The following is an 18,691-nucleotide window of genomic DNA, read 5'->3' as shown; positions in this document are numbered from 1 at the left end:
AACATTTATTGGTCATTCAGGTTTCCTCTTCTATGCATTGCCTGTTCATTTCCTTTGTTCATTTTCTAAGAGTTTATTCAGTCTTTTTTTTCTTTTTCAGTAATCAGGGCTCTTTATATTAGTTCTTCTCAAACCATCTTTGGTGAAAGACTGGTTCATTTCTACCTAGTTGGTCATGGACCAGCATTCTTAGAAAACACACACACACACAATAGAACAATGATCATGGCTTGCATGCTGAAGAATATGAAACTGCTATAAAAGATTTTTAACACTGATTCTCCAGTTCTCTATTAATTTCACTGCAGAAAGATGAACCTTTTGTGAACTTGTACCAGTCCTTTCAATCTCAATGCTTTGAGTGTGAGTGTGTTTGTGTATGTGTGTGTGTGTGTATAGATTATATGTAAATATATATCACTTTTTTTCAATAAGTATCTTGTCTTATAACTTCATCCAAGGTATCCTTTGCATGCAAACATTTTTATATTCTGGTAGAATCAAATTTAGCAGCTTTTTATGGCTTTTCCTTTCTGTATTTTGTGTAGGAGGACTTTCTCTACCCCTGTATTTTCTTCTAATACTTTCAGAGGACTCCCTTCCCTCCTTCCTCCTTGGACAGTTTAATGCATGGGTTGGCACCATGAGTTTTACTGGAATACAGCCAAGTTCATTCATTTATAAATTGTCTACAACTGTTTTTGTCCCGTGATGGCAGCATTGGCAGCTATGACAGAGACCATATGGCCTGCAAGGTTTGCTGACCATCTAATGAGAAAGTATTTCTGTGAACAGTACAGGCTACGCAGGTGCCTGATATTATAGTAGGTAATTAGTGAAGGAAAGAAAGAGCTACTACTGAAGATCCCTCCCACACCTGGGGGAGATCCTTTAACCAGTTGTGAGTGTGTACTTGTATATGTTCTAGTTAATAAGTCATGTCAGACTCTTTCAGGATCCCATGGACTGTAGTCTGCCAAGCTCCTCTGTCCATGGAATTTTCCAGGCAAGAATACTGAAGTGGGTTGCCATGGCCTCCTCCAGGGGATCTTCCCGACCCAGGGATCGAACCTGTGTCTCCTGCATTGCAGGCAGATTTTTTACCACTGAACCACCAGGGAAGCCCCTTTAATCAGTTAAGGCATCCTAAACCCCAGTTCCGTGTGGGATGCACTTTCTGGGCAACAGATATCCTACTGCAGTCAAGACTCTCAGCTGGTCTGCCTTTCCAAATGTCTGCTTCTGTAACTAACACGTCATGTTGAAGGAATGACTGTAAATGGGTTTCAGATTGAAAACACATGTTTTCACACAGGAACATCACTTTCCTGCACAGTTTCCTTTAATCCAACCTTTGGGAGGATTTCAGACTAAAAAAAATAAGCCAGGGGAAGAACCTGACGGGATGAAAATGCTTTTTCCTTTCTGGAAATATTTTTCTCCCCAGAACAACAGGAGTCATATGAAGTGTCACGTTTCTGATGCAGACTCAGGCTCTGGAGTTTGGGGCGGGGCAAGAAACCCTGGTTAAGCAGGATAAACACTACTAGTGGAGGCTCTGAACTCGGCTTCCCAACCAATCTCAAGCTTTCCTACCAAATTCCAGGCTCCTCTCTTCAGTCCAGCTGCCATCCCAGTATCATCTGAGAGAGAGACATCTTAGGATATTTAAGGGTTGACAATAAGGATCAAGTTTTGTGCATGAAAAGATAAACTAGTTTCTCAACAACGAGCAGGTAGAAACTAAAACCCACAAAGTCTCGCTTCAGTAAAACAGCAGGATAAAGCTTACTGAAGCATTACCACTGGAATTGGTATGATTTTTGAGAAGTTTGAGAGATCTTGTCAAATTTTTCCTTGTTAGCCAGAAATCAATCTGGTGGTTTTTATTAAACAAGTACCCTTTCACATAAAGAGACATTCATGTAAAGACCATTCCAAGTTTACCTGTACATATGGGGTAAAGATGGATTTGTTCTCCATGTTGTAATACTATAGTAAGGGGCCCTTCTGAAGCTTTAATCTATTCTTTAAAGAGAAGTAAGCCTTATTTTATATGGAATTCATTGCCCCACAAGATGGTGAGACTCATCGATAAATCATCAATGACAGAACCCCAGGGGTCACTGTGGGTGACAAGCAAGTGACTAGTAACCATGGAACATGCTTATTTCTCTGAGATCCTTCAACCCTTCTACCAAGACTGGTTGTGGTACATCATCCACAGACAGTTCTGAGCCGGGTGGCCCCACGAGGTGACCTGGAACAGCTAAGTGAGGTTCTTTTCTGGATAGCAGGAGAAATGAGAGATAGAGTGGGTGGCAGGGTGACACTCACCACATAATCCATGACACCAGCACCATGGTCGCCTCATTGAAGGCATTGAAAAAACGAATGAGCTCTTCTCCTTCAGAGCCGAGTTTCTTCAGGGCCACTCCTAATACCAGGGCAAAAAGGACCAATCCTAAAATGTTCATCCCTTCAATTTCGGTGCCAATGGGGATCTGTAGGATCAGAGGGGACACAGCGTCTAAGTTTACAGCAGATGAGTGAGGACTAAAGAATGCATTTGCTCAGGTCTCCGTCAGACTGAAACAGTGTACCCAGAAAGAGGAAAGGCTCATATTTCCTCTAACACTCAGCGATTTCACAGATCAAGGGGCCGGAAACTCAGAGGGAGATGGAGTCTCAGGATTTGGAAAGTCAACAAACAGGATTTTCACCTACTTGTTAACTGTGAAAGCTTTGGAAATGGGCACAGGTTGAAGCAGCAAGTACTGAGCCTCTCCTCACTGGAAGTGCTCAGGTACAGGTTGGACAATCATTTCAAAGGGTTGCTTTTAAAAGACAGGGCTTCCCTTGTGGCTCAGTTGGTAAAGAATCTGCCTGCAATGTGGGAGACCTGTGTTCGATCCCTGGGTTGGGAAGATCCCCTGGAGAAGGGAAAGGCTACCCACTCCAGTATTCTGGCCTAGAGAATCCCATGGACTGTATAGTCCATGGGGTTGCAAAGAATCAGACATGACTGAGCGACTTTCACTTCACTTTAAAAGACAAGCTGATTGGTGAAAGGTCCTTCAGATCAAGAGTCAATGATTGTAAGGAATTCCCTGATGGCCTAGTGATTAGGATTCACTGCTTTCACTGCTGTAGGCCCCAGTTCAATCCCTGGTCAGGGAACTAAGATCCCATAAGCCTCAAGGGTGTGGCCCCCTCACCAAAAAAAAAAAGCCAGTGATTCTAACTTTGGCTACTAATTCTTTGTTGCTAGGTTCTTACCATAGTCTCCTTACTGACAAATTTCAAAAATGATGTTCAGAAACAACATGGATATTTTCAGGATATTCTTTCCGAAATCACCAACTTAAAATGTATAAATATAATATGTTCTTTATTTTTTTCCCAGCAGTACTGAATCTCACTACTGTAAGCATATATGTTAGACAAACATTTTATTCCATCACAACACATTATGAAATTCTGAATAGGAAACATGTCAGTGTGGTAAAAACTGAAAGAGCAGGTTTACCATCATTCTAGTCTGAGCCCTAGTCCCAGCTTTGATATTAAAATAACTTCTCTGAGCTTCAGGTGCTTCATCTGCAAGATGAAGTGAAAGGGACTAAACTATTAGCTTTCAACTTAAAAAAAAAAAAAAAAAAGTAGAACTTTTCCTTCAATCAAAAACAGGCTGGTAGAACTCAGAGCCACTTAGCCCTGGGGAGGTGTATGGGGGATGGGGGAAGGGCAAAGTTCCTCCTTCTTCCCATGGCAGCTTCATAGCTGGGCTAAATAATCCTTGAGGTCCCTCGTCCCTTTCAGCTCCAGCATAAAGGCTAGGACTTAGCTCAGTGTCTGGTAAACAATAGGTACTCAAGGGACTTCCTTGGTGGTCTAGCGGTTACTCTGTGCTTCAGCTACAAGGGACTCAGGTTCAATCCCTGGTCAGGGAACTAAGATTCCCACATACATGCCTTGTGGTGTGTCCAAAAAAAAAAAAAACAAACCAAAAACCAACACACACACAACAACAAAAGAAACAACAGGTACTCAAAACATACTTGTGAATGAATGATGGTTATAGTGAGTTAAACCCCTAAGACAAATTCTATGTGCAAGGGTAGGTTAAATCACCTATTATTTATATTTCAGAAAAACAGAAGGGATGTTACACAATTTTTTTTAAGAAAGGGAACATTAGTTTCAATTCAATGAAATGGACATTCTAAAGATGGTAAACGGCCCAAAGAGCAAACCTAAACTGTGTGATTCAAACCCCAGCCTTCAGTCCTGCTGAGAAAAAACTAAGCATCATGTATGCTCCTTGAGTTCAGAAGCATTATTTGTGTTACAGGATTTGTCGTAAGTGATCTCACAAAAACCCTTACTTTTTCAACGGTCATGTTTCCAGCGCTTGTGTTGTGGGTCACTTCTCTGTAGTCAGTGGCATACTGTGAGCAAGAGAAAGAAAACCCCATCAGTTCACAGCTGAAGACCTTTCCCAAGAGGAATCCAGAGGACTGCTGGGCCTCTTGCTACTTCGTTGTTCTTCCCTCTAGGTCTGCTGGCATTCCTCACTTGCTTGGCCGGACAGGGGCCTCTGAGGACTGTACCAAAGTCACTTAAGATCAGGGCAACATGCACTCTAGGAGACCGCTGATTATTTAGGAACTCAAGGGGATGGAGAGAATTTCCTCAGTCCCCAGACCCTGGCTTGGAGAAGGTCTGTACAATTTCAAGCTAATATCTTAAACAGCTGAGAATTCATATTATTTGGAGAAACTTGGTCTTCATTCAATAATACTAAAGTTCGTTTTTTTGATGTGCCATTTGATTTTCATTCATTTATTTATGCTCCACTCTGTTCCAAAACTTACTTGAGCTTGACTGCTTTTTAGCATCTAATACACCTTCAGCCCTCTACTCCTCAAAACAAAGGATGTGGGGCAAGATGCTATTTTTTGGCTGAGTCTTCTGGGAGACCCACTCATCAGAGGGGAACTATCTTTCCAACTCTGGTCCTGTGGTTGACTTCACACACTTCTGCCTGACACACACAGGTGTCTCCCTGCAGCAGTGTGCACTGACATTTAGTGGACTCTGTTATATGACACCCCTCCTCACCCTTCTAAGGACATGAACTGTTAAAAAGGGGCCCATTAGGCCCAGAGACCTCTGCTTTGAACCTGTCTTTTAAAGAGCTCTGGTCTCTCTCAGCTCTGACTTATCAAACTTTCAGACAGGCAGAGATGATCAGCTGTCCAGTGATTAAGGGTGGCAGGGGATACAAAACCTACCCCACACCTTCCGTGGCAGGCATTGAAAGCCATGACACTTTTCATTTTTCTCTTATCTTCTATCTCACATTATACATACAAGCCACAGTTGTATTTATACCCAGGGTTTTTTTGTGTGTTTTTTTAAAGAGCAAGACTGAGTGGAAGCTGAAAAGACAGCACGTGAAAAAGGCAATCAGTTTAGTCCATCTAATCTAGACCTTTATATTCCTTCTCTGTGTAAAGCTTGGCTGTAGGAACATTACATTCAGGATTGCTAAAGTTAGGGGAAAACTAGAAACAGCCATCCACATGAGACTGATTGAGTAAAATTATGACATGTTCATACTACAGCCAATAACTTATGCAGAAGGATATTTACTGACATGAGAAAATGTTCACAATAAGAGCTGGTTACTGAAAAATATGTGTATACATAATAACAATGTATGTAGTATAATTATTTTAAAATCTTGTGTGCGTGTTTCTGTGTGCAGGTGCATATGTACATGTATAGAAAAAAGATACCAGAAAGATGTATAACAAAATGTTAATGGGTAGCTCTAGGTAGTGATTATGGGTGATTTTTATTTCCTTCCATTCTTTTGTACTTTAATTTTTTTTGCAAGGAGCATATATTATATTTATAATCAGAAAAAAATATGAAAATGCATTAAAAAAAAATTCTAGGGAATTCCCCTGGCAGTCTAGTGGTTAAGATTTAGCACTTCCACTGCCATGGCCCAGGTTCAATCCCTGGTCTGGGAACTAAGATCCCACAGGCTGTGCAATGCAACCAAAAAACTTAAAAAAGATTTAAAAAAATTAAAATTCTAAAATATTTAAGAGCTCCATAAAACATGATTTGAGGGTACTAGGTGATGTGAAAAGATGCTGGAACTAGTGGGATATTTTGGACAATTTTTTGATTTCTTATTGTTTTGTTTGTTTTCACTCCAGGGGCCCATCTATAAAAATTTAGGCCAATGATACTAAGTGCACAAAACCCTCCTTGTTCCACCTTACCTAACTCTATAGCAGTAATTTATATGCTATAAACATATAACACCCAAAGTTTCCCATTTTTAGCAAAGCATCAAGCTTACCGTCCGGAAAGCTGCAACCACAAGATTTGAAGGAAACAGGTTTCTGTTGGGAAAGAAAGCACTTTGTCAGTATCCTTAAAATTTGTCATTCAACATGTTCACTTTAAGATGCCCACACCTGACAGCCTAACACACAGGGTTCCCTCTCTCCCCACATCCTGCAGTTATTGCCATCTTCTGCTTGATTCAAGCACTCAGCTGTGCCTTGGCTGAAGAGTCACAGCAGAGACTTTGAAGCACTGATCTCTATCCTCATCTCCCTCGTGGTACCCTTGATATTTAGCTGTGTCCAAGCAAACCAGAGTAACTGTATCACTTTCCTTTCCCCTGGTGGCTAGGCCCTAGGGCAGTGGTTTTCAGTGGGAAGTGGTGCTGCCAACTTGTGAAATCCAAGGGAATGCTTTGTTGTTACGATAACTGGGGGGCATTCCTGGAACTGGGGGAGTATGTTTGGGCAGAAGTGCCAGGTCCCAGCTATTTGTTCTGCTAAGTGTGGCAAAGTCCTGTGTAATAAATAGTTTCAAGGCCCTCATACTTCCCAATGTCCTGTACGACACAAAACTGTAGAGGAAAATCTTATTCGTAAGTTATTTGAGCTTAGAAACTAACTTTAAAGCAAGGTATTTTTTGTGCAGTTTGAATATACACTGAATTTTCTAGGACTGAAACTCCTGTGTAAAATGTGGGATGATTTTTCCGTTTTGCTTTGTTCAGAATATTTTCAAGAATCATTCACTATCTGTGAAATCACATCACTAATGAAAAATTGTAGGATCTGGGCCCTTAATCACACATGCTAGTAACTGAGTATCAGTCTGAATTTAAAGCTCTCTCATTAATGGTGACTCTAAACTCAGAAGCAAGCACCTAACCATTTTGTTTTAGAGCATTCACATCTTGAAATACATTATTTTTACTATGAATTACTCTCCTTCAGTATTTAACTTTTAAAGACTTTATTGTATACTTTTTTATTTCTATTTTTTTTTAATATGTAATAATCCCTTCTGCCTATTTATCCCACCCTCCACCATCACCTCTGGCAACCACCAATCTGGTATTTTTTTTATATTACAGTTAAGTCATATTGATGTCTGAGATTATGTGTAGGGTAAGTTCTACTTATGGATTTCATTTCAGGATGAAGGAAATTATAGAATTTTGTTATAAAAGGAGAGCAATAGAACTAATCCAGTTACACTAGATTTTTGAAACCAAAACCTTGGCAGGCAAATAGTTTTTATTGAGCCTCCTTTGGGTCAGATTTTGTACAGATGCTAGACTGATGCGAAGAGCTGACTCATTTGAAAAGACCCTGATGCTGGGAAAAATTGAGGGCAGGAGGAGAAGGGGATGACAGAGGACAAGATGGTTGGATGGCATCACTGACTCAATGGACATGGGGTTGGATGGACTCCGGGAGTTGGTGATGGACAGGGAGGCCTGGCATGCTGCGGATCATGGGGTCGCAAAGAGTCAGACACGACTGAGCAACTGAACTGAGAACTGAGTTGTGATATATGAAAATCCCACTGACAATCCATTTTTCTACTGACCTCCTATAGTAAGTCTGGAGAGTAAAAGCTCATCCTTTACAATCTGTGCCAAACATCCGTAAATTCTTGCTTCTGTGGATGAGTTATTCACAGTGTCAGAATCTCTAGGCAACTATTAGCATGTACTCAGTTTCAGAGGTCAGCAGGTCTGACTGTAGCCCAGCTTGGCAAGCAGAGTCTAAGAGGCCTCCTGGTAGTCACACCTTTGTGTAATACCCTCCCCTTGAGTGTGTGCGTCATGGTGGAGTGAGGGGGTGGGGGCTATGACTTGCTTCTAGTCAAAAGAATGGCACTAGTAGTAAAGAACCTGCCTGTAAATGTAGGAAACGCAAGAGTTGTGGGTTCAGTCCCTGCGTTGGGAAGATCCCCTAGAGGAGGGCATGGCAACCCTCTCCAGTATTCTTGCCTGGAGAATCCCAAGGACAGAGGAATCTGGTGGGCTACAGTCCATGGGTTGCAAAGAGTCAGACATGAATGAAGTGACTTAGCATGAATACAAGCACAAACAAAATACAGTAAGGGTAATGGGATATCCCTCTTGTGATATGCTACATAAACTTGTGGATGCTATCTTGCTAGAAGACACTCTTTATTGCTTTCTGGGCTTCCGTATTGATGAAACAAGCCGCCATGTTAGAAAGACCCATATGACAAGACATGGAGGACGGTCTCTGGCCAATAGCCAGCTAGGAACAGAGGCTCCCAGTGTGAACCTCGAGGAACTGAATTCTGCCAGCAACCATGTGTCCTCAGAGGGGAATCCTTCCTCAGTTTAGCCTTCAGATGAAACCCCAGCTGTGGCTGACACTGACTGCAGCCTTGTAAGAGACTCTGAAGCAGAAAACCCAGCTAAGCCATGCTAGGATTCCTGACACTACAGATTCTGTGGGATAATAAATGTGTGACTTTAAGCTGTTAAATGGTGGCAACTTGTTGTACAAGAGATAATACACCCACCAACAGGGTTAACAAGACACAAAAACGACTTTGTTAGAACACTCAGCCTTCCAAAAGACAGCCAACAGCTAGAGACGGCAGCTCAGCATTTCCTCACTTGCTTGTCTATGAAACCTGAGTTGCTTTCAACGTACTTAAAGAATACCCGAAAGTACATGGCTGTATTTAAACAGACAAAATGTGATCTATGAATTAACCATTGCAAAATGGTGGTCTGAAATTTGATTCCTATTACAAGCATTATTTATTTTAAAAGGAAGGTAGAAACAGACTAGGCATTGGTATTGGTTATTTGTTAATGTACAGATGAATAGCAACTTACTTTTGCCTATGATTTTCGTTACAAAGCACATTTCTCAGTCTTGTTTGGTATCTCATTTCCATTTGCTATACTAGTTAAAAGCAAAAACAGGCCCTGAGCCAAGGTTTCATCCATTCTACATCTACCACAGTAGTTCTCAGACTGAGCTGGCCACCTGCTACTCTCCCTAAAAGGACAGAGAAGTTAAGGAGAGAGCTGGGATAGAAGCCCTCTATCTTCTCCATGGGGGATAATTCCCCCCACAAATAGTTCACATCCTTCAGAAATGAGCTGTTTCCCCACTCGGTGCAAGCACAGCCTCTCCCATCGCCTTGAAACACACTGTCTTCCAAGGGTCACAGACCACTTGTTGAAACCCTACTACCTGGCCAGCCTGGTGTCTTTGGCAAAAGCAATAACCCAATACTGCCTCACCCAGAATGGATTCTAACCCACAACTTCTAGACCAATCTGTTTTCAGATAGTCTACAAAATCCAATGGGAATAGAGGGGTACATTTAATACTAGAGTCAAAGCGGCAACTCCAGCCAAAAGAATCAAATTCCTAAGAAGAACATGATATGTTCTGGCAGTTTCTTATAAAGTTAAACATATACTTACCATATGAGCCAGCATTTCTACTCCTAGATATAAGCTATATGAATAACAGCATTATTCAAAATCGCTCGAGACGGCAATGTCCATTAACTGATGAATGGACAAATAGCATTACGATAAATCCATACAAAGGAACTCTACTTGAAAATAAAAAGGAACCAATCACTAATACACACAACATGGAGAATCTCAACAATACTGTGCTGAGCAAAAGAAGTCAGACAAAGAAAAGTACATACTGAGTGATTCCATTGCCATGAAACTCTAGAAAAAGCAAAACTAATCCATAGTGATAGAAAGCAAAACTTTCTATCCAAAGCTGCCCAGGGCCAGGGATGAAGTGTGGGAACTGCTGAGAAGGATCATGGGAGAAACAAATGTTCACTGTTTGGATTGTGGTAGTGATTAAGTGGTTTATCTATCTGTCAAAACTCATTGAACTGCACCCCTGAAATGGGTGCATCTTTTGTACGTAAATCATATCTCAAAATTCCTTAAAAAGTTAAGACAAAAGATTACCGTGCTAACTGCAAAGGAGATCTGACAACCAAAAAACATACGCACATTCAACCGGATGACTGAACTTTTTAGATTACACAACTCAGCTCTCAAATATTAATCCCTTGGGAGGAAATGCCTGGGGGCAATAAGTTGAACCCACCGAATCACTCTCCTTTAGTTCCCCTCGTTGCCACAGGCCAGGAGCAGGAGTGCCCCCTGCCCCACCTGCCCTCCAAGGGGCAAGGGTGTGAGGCTGCAGGAGTAAGATGCATTGGTTAATAGTTAGCCGCCTGTTGCTCTGGCTAAATGAGAAAGTCACTATGGGAAAAGAATAAAAGCAAAATACAGCAATACAACATAACCCAAATAAAAGTATATTGGGTTGATCAGTTCGGATTGCCATGCCCTGCTTAGCTAAGGAAAAACATAGTATGGACTTTGGAATGCTAGGTCAGCGCAAGTTCAGAACACTGCTTGTGCACACACTAAGATGTTTTCCCAAGGCATATGCGGGTCTGTGAACTCCCACTAGGTGACAGTCCTTGTACAAGAAAATAACAATATAGTTTAAAGTAATCAATAAAATGGGAGATGTGACTAGAGACATAGGAGGCTGATTTCATTGTAACACAACAGATACTTTCTGCTTGCCAAGACACTAAATAAAAGTTATGTGGCTCCAAGGAACAGGGCTCTTGACCCAAGAGGTCTTGAGTCCCCTGGTCCCATCTTTAAAACTTTAATTCTGTCTCCAGTTTCTTTTTCCCAAACTGTGCGTGGACCACTTTCAATCCCTACCTGCTGTTCTGGCCACAGCAATAAGACAAAACATTTTTCTCTACTCTTCATAGATTCTGCTTTGGTGTTGTATCTAAAAAGTCATTGCCATATCAGAGGTCATCTTATGTTATCTTCCAGGAGTTTTATAGTTGTGCATTTTACATTTAGATATGTGATCCATTCTGAGCTGATTTTTGTGAATGGCACAGGGGCTGTGTTTAGATTCACTTTTTTTGCATGTGGATGTCTAGGTGTTCCAACACCATTTGCTGAAAAGATGATTCTTGTGCCATTCTACTGCCTTTACTCTTTTGTCAAAGACCCATTGATCATATTTGAAGTGAAGTGAAGTGAAGTTGCTCAGTCGTGTCCGACTCTGCGACCCCATGGATTGTAGCCTACCAGGCTCCTCTGTCCGTGGGATTTTCCAGGCAATACTGGAGTGGACTGCCATTTCCTTCTCCAGGGGATCTTCCCAACCCAGGGATAGAACCCGGGTCTCCCGCATTATAGACAGACGCTTTACCGTCTGAGCCACCAGGTGGGTTGATTTCTGGGCTCTCTACCCTGTTTCACTGATGTATTTGTCTGTTCTTTTGCCAATATCACACTGTCTTGATCACTGTAGCTTTCTTTTTTTTTTTTTTTTTCACTGTAGCTTTCTTTGTAGTAAGTCTTACCATCAGGTGTGTCAGTTCTTTGATTTTGTTCTCTCTGCACTCTTCTTTCCCCTCTTTCATTGGCTTTTAGACACAGATGCTGCAGTGAATTTGGGCTTTTTCTTACCGCTGAGCTCTCCTGTATTGAGGGATCGTCTGCTCCATCACACAAGCAGTTTTTCCCCCAGAGCTCTCTCTCCAGGCACTTTTCTCAGCTCCTCACATTGACAGAGTAACCTTGGGTGCTTTCAAAATGAGGAACAGGATCTTAGAGTAATCAGTTTAACCCTTCACTGAGCGTCCAGAGATAGGAATTCGCTGTATCCCCCATTCACATTCCATACAGATCAGCACCATCCAACAGCACTTTTCTATATTTATGCTGTCCAGTATGCTAGCTGTGTGGCTACTGAGCACTTGAACAATGGCGAGTGCTACTTAGAGTCTGAATTTCTTATTTTATTTACATTTAAACTAGTTAACTTGAAATAGTTACTTGTGGCTGGTGAGTTGTGGACCTCACAACTCCAGCACAGATTTGATGTTGTAAGATCCACCATCTGGAAACCAGAAGGAGCAAATGCTCCTCAGGCTCACCTCTGCAGAGCACTCAATTTCACTGGGTACTAGCATGCTTCTATACACTGAGTTCTTCATTTTATTCAAATTCTCAAATATGTCCTTTTTTCAGTTATTTGATTCTGAGAAATGTTCTGGAATTACATAATACCAGCTATATTTCCCAGCTCTAAGGAGCACACTATAAAAGATGTAATACATTAGACAGAATATAAAAGAGCAGCGTGCATCAGTACTCAAAATGTGGTTTTGTGGAACTTGTGTTTCAGGTTATCTATGTGGAGGTGGGATGTCTATATGTACATGCTAGCATCTAAAATGTATTTCTCATAGTGTGTCTAAGTCAAAAACATCTGCAAAAGTGCCAAGACTGTATTACTACATCCAGAGACCCGAGTCAGAACAAACTGGGAGAGAATGAATGGACGAGACTTGCCAGTGCTTTAGGAACATTTGGACACATAGTTTAAAGCAAACAGAAAAACTGGTATAAGCCAAGGCCGAACTGGCAAAAGCAGAATACTGTGAGTGGTACTGAACACACTCGAGCACCTCGCACCATGAAAACTTCACAAATGTTCCTTCTTTATACATCTGGTCCTGTTTGTTCTTCTGAGCCTATTGTCAAGGATGGTATGCGTTTCCCTGTTCCATATGAGAAGAATGTAAAGCAATTTATTTTTGCTTAGGTATATTTTTTTTTGTTCCAACAGCATTTCCTTTCATTTAACTTCAAACAGTCGTTAGCGAACTTATGAACATTTCAAAGACTCTTCAGAGCAGGATATGACACTGTATGTACACCTAATAAATATTTATCATCCGTAGTGTGCATTGTTACAGAGTTAGCTAACAGGGGTGTGCACCTTCAGATCTTGGTGTCCCCTACAAGGTCAGGAGCAGAGGGAGAGCTGGGGGTGAGGGGCCCACACTGTGGAGACAGTAGGGGGTGGGGGAGTAACCTATCCTCTTTTTGAGGCCCACATTCAGTTTTAGATTCCTGCTGGAAAGGCTAATGCCGGGCTCCTGGGGTGGGGGGTGTTGGAGGAAACAAGGCTAAGAGGACCACTCATTCTCTGTATCAAGCAGCCTTCAGCTGTCCCCAAGAGGTTGGGACATGCTAGAATATTAGAGAGACACTCATATACTAACTCTTTCAATCCCTGTAACAAGTCTGGGTAGTAGCTACACTATTATTAACCCCATTTTACAGATAAGGAAACTGAGGTACAAACAGGCTAAATGACTGTCCATACAGCTAGTAAGTGGTAGTGAAAGTGAAGTGAAAGTATCAGTTGCTCAGTCGTGTCTGACTCTTTGAGGCCCCCTGACTGTAGCCTGCTCTTCTCTGTCCATGGGATTCTCCAGCAAGAATACTGGAGTGGGTTGCCATGCCCTTCTCCAGGGGATCTTCCCAACCCAAGGGTCAAACCCAGGTCTCCCACATAGCAGGAAATTCTTTACTGTCTGAGCCACTAGGAAAGCCTGTGGTGGTAAAGCTGTATTCAAACTCGGGTAGCTGACCTCAGTGTCTGTACTTCATCACTATCCACACTCTCTCCCTGGATTTATGTTCTTTAGGTCTGGTGTCGAGCTAAAGAAATTAGTTTTAAATTACAAGCTGCCAGTTTCAGTGACTAGGTAGGCTGAGAAATCTCCATTAGTTTGGATCCACGTTTGATTTGCTAGGAGTCTTCATCTAGCCTACAGAAGGGAGAGACGTAGGTCAGATAACCTGCTATGGTCAACATTTAAATAAAAGATTTATCATTTACTCCCTTGACTGTGATCTAGGGACTCATATCAGATCTCAGTCACTGACAATTTTCTTCACATCTACTGAAGAAATGCATTCTTTGCAGGCTGAGAGGCCTCATAGTCACCCAGTTCTTCGGAAAAAAACTAAGGACCTAGAGCCTCCTTCCAGCAGAGGAAAGGCTCCTAACACTGTCCACTGTTGAGAAAATGAGTGCAAGGAAAGCAATAGAGCCTAGAAAACTGGGCAACAGGCAAAATCTCAGTTGTCTTTACCAGGCACACAGCAGCCATGGGTACACTTCTGCAAGACAGTGGCCCAGGGCCATTCTCCAGGCTGCCAGTGCAGACGGTGCCTTAGACCCCTGCCTCCTTGGCACATCAGTGTCTAGTTTTCCATTTGAAAACCACAAATATTAGCACTCAGAGGAAGGTTACCTCAATCCTTTCCATTGACAGGTGAAGAAACCTGAGGTCAACTTTGGAGACCAGACACATGTCATGCAGGGGAAAAAGAAAACAGATGTTGGGGAGAATATGTGAGGATTTCTGCCCCATTTCAGAATGGAAGGCTCTTCTGTGTTTAGTTTTGATTTTCTCCATTTCCCAAATGTTCCACATTGTTGATTCTGTTAGTCCAAAAATAGCCACTGATCACCAGGATTTTTCTCCAGGCTCCACGTGGTTCCCAATAGACCCAAAAAGCTCTATTAACTTCAAGTCATTCTGAGTGCTCCAAACATCTTTTTCTTCCCACCCACTCTCTATTTCAGAGTATGAAAAGAGCCGGGCTTCACAGGTGGTGCTAGTGGTAAAGAAAGTGCCTGCCAATGCAGGAGACTTAAGAGACATGGGTTTGATCCCAGGGTTGGGAAGATCCCCTGGAGGAGGAAATGGCAACCCACTTCAGTATCTTTGCCTGGAGAATTTCATGGACAGAAGAGCCTAGAGAGCTACAGTCCATGGGATTGCACAGAGTCAGACATGACTGAGCCACTTAGTATACACATAAAAAGAGAATCATCCCCATTAACTCATGTGAACTGGAAAAACATCATCACTCATAATCTTGCTCCATTTATAACAAGAGCAAGCATTACTGGGTCAGTCCTATTCTTAGAGCTTTACAAACACAACTCATTCAACCCTCACCACAATCTCAAGATCGTGGCTAATCCCTGTAAAAAAAGACTCCTTTAAGCCCACAATCGTGCTCCCTCACTGATACACTGAAGGTAATAAGTCAAAGGCACATGAAACACTACCTACTTCCAATAAGCCGTGATGAAGTCTCACTTGGCCCTTCTGTGTTTTCAGCCTGAGCCACTGAGAGTCTGCACTTACATTGACCGCTAAGCCATGATGCTTAGCGGTCAGTGTAAGTGACCACTACTCTCAACCTCAGTAGACTTTTTCAGTACCCACCTAAAAGTTAGTCCTCAAAGCGTAACAATCTCTAAAGACTCCAAATAACAAGCTACCAGACTCTAGACAATGGCTATATCTCATCAAAGTTGTAATAGGCCACCTCCACCTATCTTTTTGGTAAGAACTTTTTGGTCCCCCTTATCAGAGAGGTTATGGGTTTTGGTTTTTTTTCCCCGAAGTAAATGCCTTTGACTTTTTTTTGTTGTTATAACTTTAAATGAACACTCTCTCTTAAGTGGCAGTCATCACATTTTCCAGAAGGAGAAATGGAAACAGCAGGAAGTCAAGTCACTTTGCCCAGTGTTTGCTGTTTTTCACAGCCTCAGCAATGAGGAGCTTTGCTTCAGTGACTCAAGACAAAACATATGTCCAAGGCTCTGATTCCAGAATTATTGAAAACCTAGAGAGGGAGCCAGCCAGGCTCTCCCCACTCAACTGAACCTGGCCACATCAGTAAATGCCTCTAGGTTGCAGTTTTCCCATCTGTGAACTCTGGGCTAACAAAGAAACCAAAAGAAGCTGAGGCTTTGGCGAATCCACAAAAACTACACTACATTTCTAGGGATGAAATGCAACTTTAGAGTCCCCAAAAGCAGGCAAAGTTAACTGAAGATTCTTCTTTCTCCTCCCTCTCTAGAATTCACATCTTCCCACAAATAAAGCCCCTTGAAACTCACAATACTCTACAGTGGTCCTGACTATGCAGGTGGAGAGCAACCTGTCCCAAGCCCCCCGAGAGGCATGTTTCTGGGGAATGAGCCCTGCATAACTCGCTCCAGCCTTGTTATTCTTGGGTCCACTGACAGCCCTTCAAAAAACTGCCAGCTTCTTCCCAGCCAAAGGGCTGAAACAGACGCCATAGATTACTGGGGAGAATGGCCCAACAGGCAAAATTTAACCAATGCTCTCGGAAGCTTCTTTGCACCACTTGGGGAGAAAATTAGGTGAGACTATAGGGGTGTGGTTGGAATGTTTTTCCCTAGAGGGCAGCCAAAGTGTATAAGCGAGGTACAGGTGAGACCTCTGCCTCTCTCTAGCACACTCCCATCTAACGGTAGGACAGGTCTTACTAAAAGATGGAGCCCTGGTCCTTGAAAATGCCCGGTGAGACCTGGCTGACGTTTGCACAGGTGTGGTCAACACGCAAAGTCTGTAGACGTTATTTTGACATTTAAAACTGTTAAAGGCCACCAGCAGCCAGTTAAGAATGAATATGGGGGTATATGAACTATAGTGCATTAATGAGCTGGCGTCTCCCACTGAGGCTCAGGAAGGTGGGGTGGAGGTCGCGGGGACATTACCTGGTCAGGTCAAGGAAGGAGTCCACTGTCTCTTTGGGGACCGGTGGGGGCCCCGAATCCTCCAGACCCAGGTCGCTGGACTGAAGGGTCTGCGAGCCAGATCCAGGTTTGATGATGAACGCCAAAGCGACCGCGAGAGCCGAGGCTCCTAGCGTGGTGAGGCCGAAGTAGGCGATGGCTATGCCGCCCAGGCGCCCGAGAGAGCTGGCGTCGAGGGAGGCGGCGCCCGACACCAAGCTGCAGACCACCAGCGGCAGGATGATCATACGCAGCATGCGGAGCAGCATCTCGCCCGGAAAGGCCAGGTAGGTGACCTGTGTGCGATTCAGCTTGAGTCCACGCAGCGCCGCGCCCAGGCCAGCACCCGCCACCACCCCAGACACCGTGAGCAGCACGAGCCCGTGGCGCCGCAGGAAGCCGGCGCAGCGCCCCGCGCGTCTAGCAGTGGTTCCAGGCTCGCCAGGCCCCGCTGCAGGCCCCTCCTGGGCGCTGTCTAGGTAGCCGTTGGTCTCGCTGCTTTTCTCCATGGCGCTGTCCGCCGCTTCGAGCTGGAGGAGGCGGGGGACTCGAGCTCCGGGAAAACACTCGGCTCTCAATGAATGGATCCCGTGGAGGAGGCGAGATCCGCTAGATATCCCTAGCGGGTTGTCGGAGTCGGCCCGCTGGGGTCCTCCGGCCTTGGCGCTGGAGCAGGTGCGGGAAGGGCCAGGACAGACGCGGGAGACCGAACTAGAGCCCCGGCCTCAGTGGATCGCGCCGCGCCCAGCCCTTCACTGCGGCCACTGGCTCAAGATGATGCAATGAGGGAACTCGCAGAAGCCGAGAAAAACCTGAGTGCAGAGCAGCTTGGGCCCGCCCCCTTCACACCCACCGCCCCGCCCCCTGCGGCTCCGGCCAATCAGCATCCGAGAGGCGCCGCCGCGCGCCTCGCTCGGGGCTCCAGGCCACCGGCGCGGGGGGAGGGGCGGCCGCGCCTGGGCCGCCGCCTGAAGCCGCTGGGGCGCGGGGCGAGCCGGCGAGTCCCGGCGCCCACAGCCTCCGAGGCCCCGCTAACCGAGGCGGGCTCCCGGCGACCGCGGGGCAGGCCGCGGCCTGAGGGACGGCCCGGGCTCGTTGGCACCTGCCGGGGCCTCTCGGGCCGGCCGGGGTCTGGGCCCTCGCGGCCAGAGGGTCGGGGAGAACGTGGAACGCCGACGCGTTCCTTGTCCTGGGGATTGGGGGAGGGGCTGCCGGCACCGTGGTACTGTCGCTCCAGTGCCACCCGCCCCTCCTGCGAAGGGGCCTCGCGCGGTGGGGCGGATCCTGGGCGGTCCTCCCACCACATCTTACTCCTGCGTTAAGTAGCCCCTGACGTCCTGTGCGTGCGATAAAGCCTTGCCTGGGCGCAGGCCTTGACGTTGAGACAAAGAATGGATGGATGGATAGGCAAATGCAAAAGCCTTATCACCCTCACAATAAAGGGTCTGACAAAGCTTTATTCATAAGTGAAACGGGGTCCTTAATTGAGCCCCTACACCCCGCCACCTCGCGCACTCGCGTGCTCCTAAGCGCTTGGCCTGAGGACACCGGGATAGGCCCTGGGTCGCCCTGCAGCTGTCTTCCATTATGTGAGCTGAGGACCAAAACTTGGAGAAGAAACAGAGCTCTCACCACCACTTCCAGTTGCGTTTGTTTCTGCCTTGTACTTTCAGCTGAAACAAGCCACTGGCTTTTAACCTTTTCCATCCCCTGATCCCCAGCCATCCCATGAAAGTAGTGCACACAAAGATTAGCCAGCCTGCTGAGATGTTTCCTTAAGGTTCACGTTAGATTCGTTTCCTTTTTATTTATTTATTTATTTTTAATTTTTACTTTACAATTCTGTATTGGTTTTG

General features: G+C 44.5%; 1 protein-coding gene across 1 annotated transcript in view; it reads right to left on the bottom strand.

Moving 5' to 3' along the window:
* SLC1A4 (solute carrier family 1 member 4) overlaps positions 1-17,665 on the bottom strand; it is a 30,778-nt gene extending 13,113 nt beyond the window's left edge. Inside the window, exons 1-4 of the mRNA XM_040224030.1 lie at positions 16,818-17,665; positions 6,383-6,425; positions 4,389-4,451; positions 2,338-2,504 (exon numbers count right to left, since the gene is read on the bottom strand). Coding sequence (XP_040079964.1) covers positions 2,338-2,504; positions 4,389-4,451; positions 6,383-6,425; positions 16,818-17,344 — 800 coding nt within the window. The 5' untranslated portion in view covers positions 17,345-17,665. The remainder of the gene's footprint in view (positions 1-2,337; positions 2,505-4,388; positions 4,452-6,382; positions 6,426-16,817) is intronic.
* Between the last annotated feature and the right edge of the window lie 1,026 nt (positions 17,666-18,691).

This window comes from Oryx dammah, unplaced genomic scaffold, assembly GCF_014754425.2.
Source record: "Oryx dammah isolate SB20612 unplaced genomic scaffold, SCBI_Odam_1.1 HiC_scaffold_25, whole genome shotgun sequence".
NCBI classification, from domain to species: Eukaryota; Metazoa; Chordata; class Mammalia; order Artiodactyla; family Bovidae; genus Oryx; species Oryx dammah.
Note: the sequence above shows the minus strand (reverse complement) of the source record. Positions and strands in the feature narration are given on the sequence as shown.